At 40.6% G+C, this 12,031-nt stretch overlaps 1 protein-coding gene across 2 annotated transcripts in view; it reads right to left on the bottom strand.

Moving 5' to 3' along the window:
- LOC148019907 (fructose-bisphosphate aldolase-lysine N-methyltransferase, chloroplastic-like) overlaps nt 1-12,031 on the bottom strand; it is a 129,710-nt gene that overhangs the window by 75,679 nt on the left and 42,000 nt on the right. For both annotated transcript variants that reach the window (XM_087700099.1, XM_087700100.1), the window contains exons 3-4: nt 5,078-5,168; nt 4,816-4,983 (exon numbers count right to left, since the gene is read on the bottom strand). In XM_087700099.1, the coding sequence (XP_087556225.1) occupies nt 4,816-4,983; nt 5,078-5,168 (259 nt within the window). The remainder of the gene's footprint in view (nt 1-4,815; nt 4,984-5,077; nt 5,169-12,031) is intronic.

The raw sequence follows: 12,031 nt of genomic DNA, 5'->3' as shown, positions 1-12,031 counted from the left end.
ATGGTACTTGTAGAATTTAAAAGACAATCATTAGGACGCTCCTCTTGCTGGTCGTACTAGAAGACAAGCACGTCTACATGATCATCCTAATACAGTGGAGTTTGTGATGGCAACTCACATACTTGATGATGAGGAGCCTGATTGTTTTGAGGATGCACATCAAAGTGTACATTAGATGGCAGCAATGCAAGCTGAATTTGATCCTATCATGAAGAATTAAACATCGGATTTAGTGGCATTGCCTGTTGGAAAGAAAGCCATTGATACTAAATGGGTCTGTAAGCTAAAAAGAAAAACGGATGGATCCATTGATAAGTACAAAGCAAGGCTTGTAGCAGAAGGATATGCACAAAAGAAGAGCATTCATAATGAGGAGACAGTTAATCCTGTATCCCGTATGACCACCATGAGGTGTATGGTTGCTTTGGCTGCCCATTATTATTGGATTATGCACCAACTTGATATTAAAACTGCATTTTAACATGGGGAATTTCAAGAAGAAGTGTATGTACAGCAATCCATTGGTTTTACAGTTGAAGGATCCAAACACTTGGTATGCAAGCTGAAAAAGGCTTTGTATAGTTTGAATAAGCTCCACGAGCTTGGTATGCCAAAATTGATGCCTTCTTACTCAGCCAAGGGTTCATTAACAACCCATTAGAATCTACTCTTTATATATGCAAAAAGGAGATCCTTGCTGGTCATTTTTCTTTATGTAGATGATATTCTACTCACAAGGACACATGCTGATCAAATTTCAGCATTCAAGAAAAATTTGCAACAAACTTTTGAAATGTCAAATTTGAGGCCTTTGCATTACTATTGTTGGGATAAAGGCAAGGTTTAAACTCCTTGTATAGTACACGCACATTGTACATGTGAATGCACCCTTTACGTGCCCTAAGTATAAATACATTTTATTCTTTGTGTACCAACACATTGTTGGTACACTCTTATCGATTCGTACTCACTGCTCACTCTCTCTCCAGCCGTCACACTCTCACGCTCACTCCTGCTCAACTCCCATCTCTTTCAGATGTGCTCTTCTCTCAACAACTGGTATCAGAGCTTAAGGCTCTGCACACTTCCGGGATGAAGGTGCAATCGAGTGACTGTGGGACAGGGCTAATGTCCAACAAGTAGGCCCACTGACGAGCTGACAACAAGCAGGCAATAGGAGACAGGCGATGCTAATGGCTAAGGTTCCTAGCAACCAGCGTGACGAAGTGCAAGCGACAGCTCTGCAGTGCGACAACGGCTAGAGTTCATTGTGGACCTGCTACCAACGGCAACGACCAGCGCGAATCAGAGGGCCAACGTGTTCATGATGCTAGAGGCATTGGATTGTCATAGTCCAAATATATCGGTAAACTCCTTGAGAGATTCGGATTTCAGGATTACAAGCTAGTTAGTATACTGATGAAGATTGGACTCAAGCTATCTTTGCATAATGATTGTGATTTGTTTGATATTCATACATATACTCCAACAATTGGATGTCTCATTTATTTATGTAACACAAGGCTAGATATTCAGTTTGCAGTTTCAGCCTTGAGCAGATATATACATAATCCACGCATGTCACATTGGCAAGCTGTGAAGTGTGTTTTTTGTTACTTGCAGGGTACTAGAACTCTTGGATTGCTCTATGCCAAGGGGGGACCACTGCAATTACATGCTTACAGTGATTCAGATTGGGCTGGTGATTTTGATTCACGTCACTCTACAAGTGGAAACTATTTCCTTCTTGGCTCTTCTTGCATTTATTGGCTTAGCAAGAAACAATCACTATTGCCACATTGTCTTGTGAAGCTGAATACAAGGCAACTTTCATTACTATAGTCGACTATGTATGGTTGAGACATTTGTTGACTGATCTTGATATATCTGTCACGAAGCCTACTCCTTTATTTACTGATAGTCAAAGTGCCATTGCAGTGGTACGGAACTCAATGTTTCATGCACGCACGAAACACATAGAGATGCACTATCACTTTATCATACAAAGGCTACATGCAAGGGATATCAGCCTTGTCTATTGTCCTACCAATAGCAATATGGCAAATATCTTCACCAAAGCTCTTCCTCACGACAAATTTAAAGCATTTCGCAATGCTTTAAATGTGATCTCCTTTGGTGGATTAACCTTGTATACTAATCACTTTTCATTCCACGGGGATTTGTTGGATTTCACTCATGCCTATGCTCATAGAGGAGTGTCGATGATCCGTAGTAGGCACCCTAAGGCACTTACTCAACCCTAAGGTCTAAGGGTTGTACTTTGTACTTTCACTTACACACTAGGGAATCGCATTGCGTGTCATGCATATGTCTTCACTCTCTCTACTGTTCACTGCTTTCGACTGACAGCTGCCATCTCTACTCTTACAATCAATGGGTGATTCAATTGAATGGTGCCATAAATGATGCCAACTAGGCCTCCTCTGTCACATGCCTAGTTGTCTACATCAAATCTATCTTTACAAGAGAATATCTTGGCCCCTACCTATTTGCATAAAGTCTATCTATCCTAGAAAGTCACAAGACTCAAGAGCCAAAGAAAGAAACAAAAAAGCCCTTGAAAAATCAAAGTGCAAAGAGGATTGCTTTTGATTCCCCCTTTTTGGCTTGAGACGGGATGGTTAGCTACCTAAAACTTAAGCTAGAAATTCATTGGACTTAAGAGGCTAAATTATTCTGCTGTCATATAGCCATTTTAAAAAAAGTACATTGAAAGCCCTATGTTTGGTAGGATAGCTGGCTCCAAAAGTCCTAAAAAAGGACATTGTATGCAAGCCACCACTTATACCACATTCTATCACATTCCCTGCTGAATTGCCGTCACCAGCATCTCATGCTTAGTACCCATGTCAATTTGGGCTAGGACATTAAGTGGGCCTTTAAAATGTCCTATGGTGACATTAGGACTAGGTATTAATCAATAAATTAATGCTAGTGTAAGGCCAATTGATGTTGGGATCGACTTTAAGTTACAAAGAGGTTAGCACATGAAATGTGGATATGTACAAGCAAATTAATGAGCAAGGTCTAATGGATAAATAATCGATTTTCTGAATTAAACAAAAATTAATTAGTTAATGCTGAAATTTGCTTTTGGAAGGCTGACACTACGCGAGAACTTGCCCATGCAAGCTAAGAGAAGGTTGTTTGGGACTGGTTGAGTGTGGAGGCAGCCATTTAGATGTTGGGGGAGGAAGAAGGAGTTGTTGAATGTTGGTGGTGCATTCTAGGACCACCAGATTAGCTCTGCGATAGGCGATAGCTGATTACGACACAACAGGTTAGGGGCAGCAAATTTTTCCTCTGCCTCAATGAGAGGCGGCGATACAAGAGAAGGGCTCACCAATCGCACCAGCATCATATCCCCCTTTTGAAGTTGTTGGCGCCATCAGAGCTATCGTTCAAAAGATGCTCCTTTGAGCTGATTTTCTCTCTCAGCCTCTAAAATTCCCTCAAAATATTCTAGACCTAGTGAAGAGTAGCACTGCTGAAACCCTAGTTTACAACAACAATTAGGAATCCTCAGCCAGCTTGGATCTGCGTAAAAGTCGAAGGATTGATTTGTGCCCAAATCTATAGCCAAAAGAAGGAGCAAATTGTTCCTTGTTGCTGCTGGTCATTTGTGACAGCCCTTTGTATTGAAGATTGAAGGAGATCAGCCCTAAATCTCACTGTACCTCATCTTTCAATAATACAAGATAAAGAAATACCACAAGGAGCGCCAATTGTTGGGGACAATGGAGTGTTGGCTATGCAAGATTGATTGGTAAAGTTTAAAATTCAGATTTGTGAATTCTATTGCTTGTTGTCAATTGTGTTAAATCAGGTTATCTACTAGCCTATCCAGGAAGGAAGGTTGGTTTCAATGACTATGTTCCATCATCCTACCTAATAAGCCTGTGGAGTGAGGCATTGCTGCTGCCATAGTGCTCATCCTCCCCTACTCCGAACTCTTGTACGGTCCAAGACTTCGTTAACCTCCTCCTAGGATGGTATTCTCTTTTATTGAGCATCAATGTATATTTCTCATTAATATTGGGGGTTTCTTCAAGGAGATGGTCATAGCTAGCCCTCTCAATTCTCATATGGGCGTTATGTAGCCTCTTATTTGCTGACTCTCTAGAATTTCCTCCATTTGTAGAATGTATTAAGGCTCCCCACTTGGCACTCGCATATAAACTTGTATTCAATGACATTTCTCAAGCTTGGTGCTTTTTGTTGACTACGTGCAACATGTGGACATGTGATTGCTCGCTTAGGTAGGTGTTGTATTGTCATCTACCACAATTCCAACACGTTGAACATTGTACTAGCACAATTGGTTCATCCATCAAAGTTCATGCTGACACCAGTTCACTTTGCCGTCCCAAGGACTAGTTGAAAACTATTACTGCTCCTTACTCAAGCAAGGACAAAATCCTGTACCAGCACATCAAGATAGCAAACTTTCCAAGAAGCTTGGATTTTATTATCATGCTTAAGGACATCATAAAACTCCGAGCTAGCCAAACAGTAGCTAGTATGACAATCTTGCATATGTTACCTGCAGCATGCATTACAACTTGTTTTTGACTGCGGAACAGTTTGTAGAAGACTAGGCCTTTTAGTAAGCTTTGAAAAGGAAAACACATGAAATTTGACATTCAGAACTAAAACTGGACAAACAGACTCGGGATTTTGCAACAAGTAGGTATTCTCAGCATTATACTTGATAAAGAAAGGCCATTGTGTACTGAAGTAAAGTTTTATCTTCATAGTGAGTATATGAAGAAGAATCCGGTCCTCCTCCTTTACCTAATATGGATGTGCCTTTAAGTAAGGTTTCTTGCTCTGATTTGCTCCACAACAATGGACTCAAGGTGGTTGATGGAAAAGTTCGTAAATAAGAGTGCCAAACTGACTTTTCCCCAAGCCATTTTTCATACATCAACCACAAAGCAAGCCCAACTATATCTGGTCTCCCTGCATCAAAAAACAAAAACACCACTTGTATACCGAGTAAAATTTCACCTTATCATCCCAAACCATAAGCTGAGAAGAACAATCAAGTGTTAACCTGCTGCAAGCTTGGAAATGACAGGATGATTTGAAACATCAACACAAGTTACTGTGAAATTCTCAGGAACTTGAACAGCATAGTCACCAGCCTGTAGGTAGGAAGCCGCACCAATTGGTAAGGCAATGTTGGACCTTTAAAGCATCCAAGTTGTGAGTTATGCAGCAACCAAATCAGCTAAGCATTGGTAATGTAAGATCTTTCTGGTCTTCTTGGGCAAGCAATAAGCATACCAAATGCATACTAGCACACATGGCTTGTGGCACAAATTGGAATGCTAAAAAAGGAAATTTTAATACCTTGTTCACAGTAGCTTTTTACTACATGAACTAACTCCTCATAGTAAAACAAGTGGAAATTATGAATGTCAAGTTCAAGTTAACAGCCACAAAAAGTATCAAAAATAACTTGTGTCAAAGACATCATTTGAAGTCTCGGTTACATATATGGTGTTTACATCTCCACTTCTGAACAAGAAGGGAAGTAGTGAAATTATTGTGAAGTGTTTTTTTAAAGGAAAGCAAGCTGAACCCAGATGTCAAGAGACATGAGATGACATTGTGTAGCATTTTATGGTATGGCTTTGTACATCATGTTTGTGTCATGTGTCATGTGCATTTGTAGTACCAAGAGACTTGAACCATTTGTTTCAATTATGTCTAGCAATCTCCCATGTATTTGGGTCATACAAAAGTAATTTTTGTAGTCTATAGCCATGTGCATCCTTGCTATGACCCTTTTCAATAGTATAGACTGTTGTTTTTCACTGTATGTCTATATGTGATAGTCAGCTGGACTGCTAGTTCTGATGGTGACATCTCATGATGCAAGGCTAGCTTTTACACTCAATCCCTACACCATGGAGTATATCATGTGCCCAATGAGGAGAAGGCCAATTACTCCCCCTCATCACTCTGCCTTTGATGAAGTCTTTGGAACATCCACCAGTGCTAACTCAACAAGTGAATTTGGCATGTTCTCCTCAAAGATCAACCAATCCTTGAAGTGTGAGAATGCTTCAAACTTTAACTCCAAGAAATACGCCCATGTCATCCTGTTAAAATCATCAACGATGAGTATAAAGTACTCCCCATAAGGGACTCCATCCTAATCGATCCACATAAGTCCATCGCAACAAGCTCCAAGGGATCCTTTGCCCTACACAAAGCCTTACTGGGAATCGCATCTCTATGTTGCTTGCCACAAATGCAAGACACACATGGCAAGTGGCTCACCCCAATCTCCAACAATCCACAAACACGCTGACCACAAGCTGCCTTCCTAAGGTACTCATAATTGAGGTGGCCAAACCGAGCATGCCATAGATTAGTCTGTGTCTGATAAAGCAAAGGCTGAAGAAGTTCACATCTTGTAGACTTCATTCTCCTAGTGAGCTGCACAAAGAACCTATCTTGAATCTCCATCAAGAACTCAAGAGTCCTTATCGAACTCGACCATAAGGCCAAGGGCACAAATCTTGCTCATGGAAAGAAGATGATATGCTAAACCTAGCACATAGAGAACTTCCGATAAGTGAGCACCACCATGTCCATCCAAAATCTATTGCATATCACCTTTGCCTTTGATAGGGACCGAAGAGCTATTGCCAATGAGAATTTTCCTATGCATCAGATGCATGTGAGTAATACCATCTGGTTTTTTTTTCTTGCAAAATGTGGCTGATTATATTACTCAAAAAAACTGATTACAACGGAGTACTTATGCTCAACAGACCAAGCTGGAGCTGATGAAAGTCACAGATACATCATATATACAAGCCTCTCAAGGCGGTCTGGGGGGATGGGGGCAAGAAGCCATGGAGGGGGGGTGTATCGCCATCTGGGGCTGCCTGCATGCATCATGAAGGACAGATCCTGGCCGCCCCAAGTGTGCATGAAATGACATCGGAGCTCCTGACAAGCCCTGGACTCGCCCTGCACTTGATCCCATCGGCCTCGAAGGGAGTCAATGATGGAGGTCCAAAGCTCTGCTAAGGTCACCTGTACTGAAAGTCTCTCTCCGTCAAAAGCCACCTGACACCGCACCTTCCAGATATGCCAACCAGTAAGACTCCGTATGATTTCCTATACCTCAAAGCGGTCTGTTGTGGGCTCCAGTACCTAGCGGATGGGTAGAGCCTATAAACCCACCATTGCGCACGACCCTGCCTTGATAATGAATATCGTATCTTGCATCCCGGCCTCATACAGAAGGTGACGGCCCTGGCTGACCGCCTGCTAGCAGAAAGCTCCCCAAGAGATACATCCAAGGCTGGGTGCTATACGGCGAAGGATGTGGCATACTCCTCTCCACACGAGCTGTGCCGCCTCACACGACCAAAGGTAGTGCTTTGGGGTTTCCATAGACTGTTGTGTGCAGCGCTTACAAACTCCCCCCTTCTGCATCTAGGCAAGCCAGCTTCCCACCGCCAAGCCTCCATGTGCCACCAGCCATAAAAAATACGATACTCTCCTCGGCCTCCAACTGTCCCATAGGCGGTGCCAGAAGGTTCGTTGAAATGGCTCCGTGATGCTGTGCTCCGCGCAGTCCTGCTACGTGACGGCGCCCAATCCATATCCTCCTGCATCAGTACACGTCTGCCAATCCTCGCGGTGTACTCCAGAAACCTCGATGGCTTCTTGGCAACCACAATGGCCGGCCAAAGCCACTCCCCTATATCTCACTCCAACTAATATAGACAGTAGTATAAACAGCTTCAGATAAAAAATGTTTTGATATATTTTTTTTAACCATCAGTGCCCGTGCAACTTCTACAATATGCCTATTTTTTCTTTCTGTGATCCCATTTTGTTGTGAAGTATACCTGTAAGTAAACTATCTATTTATTCGATAAGTCCTCAAGAAGCCACTAAACTCATAAGAGAGGTACTCTCCCTCTCCATTTAATCTCAAACACTTAACTTTCAAGCATGTTTCTATTTCAACAACAGCCTTGAAAGTTTTGAAGTACTCAAATGCATCACTTTTTTCCTTCATGAAATATAACCACAGCTTCCTTAAACAATCATCAATAAATGTGACAAAGTATTTGTTGCCACCAAGAGATACGGATGTATAGGTTCCCAAACATCTGTATGCACACCATCAAGTATATTTCCACTCATATCTCTATCATATGAAAAAGGTTGTCTTACCTACTTACCAAACTCACATACTTCACATACTTTGTGAAATTTTACAACTCTAAAAGCAAGCAACCTTGTAACTAATCCTTTGGACTCCATTAGTTTCAGTCTTTGCACATTTGCATATCCAATATCTTTATGCCATATTTCAATGTCTGCGCGACCACTCCTTTTCCTTTAGCATATATAGCACCATTCATAGCAAGAATTCCAACATCTAAAGTGAACAATGTGCCCAACTCTACTTCCTTTTACGACCAAGGTACACTTATCATTAAAGTCTCCTACAAAACAACATTTTGTATTAACTCGAACCTACAACCCTTGCTCTACCATTTGGCCAATAGACACTAAATTCTTTGTGATTGATAGCACATGTAATACATCTGACAAACTTTGTTTGGCCATCATGCAAGGACAAGGGAACCTTTCCAATGTGTGAATTTGGGTGGCATAAGTCATCACCCGTCTACACTTAACTCGGATTTTGTAAATCATGCATCTCTTCAAACCATTCAACATGACTGGTCATATCATTAGATACACTTGAATCAACATACCATGTATCATCATGTATCCCCTTTCATGTAATAGCATTCATCATATGCTGCATGAAAAATAGACAATGCTCATTTTTATCTTCACTATGTCATGAAGGCAATGCATGGTTTTCTTTTTGCAATTTACCATTGCACATATTATTCTTCTCAATAACAATGGGCTGCAATTTGACCTATTTTACCACAATAATGGCAAACAATAGCAGAATTTTCAGAACCTGTGTTCTACCATCTATCTTTTCCTCTAGAGCTTCCTCTACCTCTAAAGTTTCCACGGCCCCTTGAAACCTACATTTCACCGAATTGTCGATTTAACATGTTTTCTTGGTTATCACCAACAAGTCCCATAACATAGCTCCTCCAAGAAGATCTGCCATGTCTCCTTCTTGAACCTGAGTAAAATGCTTTGACATATTCATAATTTCTTTCAAATGAGTCACCCTGTATATTGATCTCTTTGGTAATCATGAGAGAGAGCAACTCATCAAAATCTAAAAATGGCTTCCATACATATATAGAAGTGACAAATGATTTCTAAGCCTTCTCATTATTAAGGCCACCCAAAGTAAATAAAATCAAATCATTATCATGAGACATTGCATTAATCATTGCCAAAGCATCTGCAATACTCCTCACCTTTAAAACATACTCATTGATAGATATTTTCCCTTTCTTCAAAGTATTTAACTCTTGCTTGAGTTATATCTTCCGTACCTTTGTATTTACTAAAAACATGTTCTCAAAAATTATCCAAGCTGCATGTGAAATTTCTGCATTTCTAATATGCCCCACCATAGTATTATCAATGACTACACATAGCCAATACATCATCTGTTTGTCCTTTGCATTCCATTCTTTCCATGCCTTTAATTCATCCATAGTCGCAAGGTTACTTAGCTCTGGCTCCTTTTCTTCATCTGAAATGAACTCATAAAGGTCTTTTTCAATAAGAAAGTTCATCACACCGAACTTCCATGATGGATAGTTCTTCTTGTTCAGCTTCTTAATGATGGGATTTCTACTATTCTCTGCCATTATCACAAAAATGATACAAAACAACAAGCAAGTTTCTGCAACCTTCACAACAAGTGCACAAAAAAACACCAAGTAACCATTTTCACTGACTGCTCAATAGTACATATAATATGCAACTTGTTTGCAGATAAAACTTATGTTTGCTTCTTGATAAACACCTTAAAAATTACAAATTTGAAATATATAACATGTGCACCTACTTTTAATCGATACATCCAAAATCGCAATATGCCCTGAAGCTGCTATCCGCAACCTTGCGTGTCCAAAACGGGACCCAAAACGGTCTCAAGAAAGTGCAATGTGCATATGAGTGAGGGCACTACATAACAACCAAATTGTTAGAAATACATACTACTCTATAAAGTACTATTGAGGTTCCTCTCATGAGGCCCTCGTAGCGAGTCCTCTTGCTCCTGGCTCTCATCCATGTGACTCTTAAGTCTTATTCCACTTGTGGCATGTATAAAGGCAGATCTACTTGATACTCCACACATTATGTGCTACACTAAATATTCACTCACTCTTGGTTAGAGGCTCACTCTTGGCTTCAGCTTGTTTTGAGTGTTCGTGGTGGCTCATTTTGGGATAACTCTTGTGTGATCTTTATCATTATCGAGTTGCTTATTATTTTTCTCAATGTTTTTATTTATGCTTTACACTATTTTGTTACTAATCGAGTGTTGATCTTTGGGCAACACACAAATAATTGCAATTTTCCAATCTACACACATCGATCTGGATCTCCAGACATGCTAGCAAAGATGAGTCAAAAGGTCCTTAAGCTGTTCCACATTGGCTGAAAACAACTCATTAGAGAGACCTTCCAAGCCCAAGCTTTTCCTACACCGTAAATGGCATAGCACTTCCTCCACCATCAATTCCCCCATTTAAGCTTGACCTAATTTTGAACCAAATTAGAAAGAACTTACTACTCGCCCAATAAGGATCTGTAGTATTCAAGGCACATATGAATGATGGATGTGGGCTCGACAACAATTTTCCCTTGCTTGTTTATCAATCGCATAATATTCTACCCGGCATATTTCTAAGACAGATGAGACACGTGCATTGTATTTAAAAATAGGCAATGCATTAATACCCCCAGATTGAGCATATATGCTAAACTAACTAATCAACTTCTGCATGTACTCAAAAAACTAATCATTCAATAGATAGAACAGATTGAAATGCAAAGGCAAGCGGGTAAAAAGAGCCTTTAAGGCATACATCGGCCAATGAGTCATGTCTAAAACCAAGAGGTAGTGATCCAAAAGGACATGATGCCTGTCAAGAATCGCGTGGTGGGGGAACTTGCTTGAGTTGTTGTGCCAATTACACACCATACACACAAGAGGAAACTCACTCAAGAACACAAGAAGAGAGATGGAGGCCAAAATGTTTCCTTGTTAGTTTTTTCTTCTTCTTCTTCTTTTACACACAATACAATGTGCACAAAGTATAAATAAGATACAACATAAAGGAAAGTGGCCTACTAAGTCAAGCACTACATAACTGACTATACTAATCCACTGGTGCTATAACCATGCCAGCTGTAGGTAGGTGCAACAAACTGAATATAATAAGTGATAAGTCATGGCCATGTGAGAATCATAATGAACATAGACATGCTAAGTATAAACGTGCGAACCTATCTAGCCATCTCAACAATGCCTCTTCACCCACATATCAATTTGTTCTAGAAGGAAGGAATCACCCTAGCAAATGTATATTCTATCTAGTCATGCCCAAGTTTGCGTATGTTGAAGACATCAATATGTCAAACAGATTCATAAGGATGTAACCACAACCATATGTCTTGTTTCAAAGCCAAGTCCGCCATAGCACGCCATGCTTGACGTTTAGGGCCATCCGTTACAGACTCAGATGAGGTCACCTATTCCATAGATACACAAACATTACAATCACCCATAGCAAGTCCCTAACGAGCCATGGAAAGCGACTCCAAATCCTCCCAAAGTTGACCACGGTCTTGGGCTACATTAGGTGCATACACACCTACCAAAAGGACCTCCTCTTCATGCAGAATCTCCACCACCACGAATCTACCCAGAACATCCTGACCAACCAATTAAGGCTGCAACAAAGACCGAACAGCCAACATAACTCTTGAATTATGAGAAACCTAGCCACTAAAGAATACCATAAATTCCTATAAACATAGGTGGAACCGGCCAACAAGGCTTATGCTCCAC

This window comes from Lygodium microphyllum, chromosome 19, assembly GCF_053477565.2.
Source record: "Lygodium microphyllum isolate KBCC chromosome 19, Lygodium_microphyllum_v1.1.10, whole genome shotgun sequence".
In the NCBI taxonomy this organism is placed as follows: domain Eukaryota; kingdom Viridiplantae; phylum Streptophyta; class Polypodiopsida; order Schizaeales; family Lygodiaceae; genus Lygodium; species Lygodium microphyllum.
Note: the sequence above shows the minus strand (reverse complement) of the source record. Positions and strands in the feature narration are given on the sequence as shown.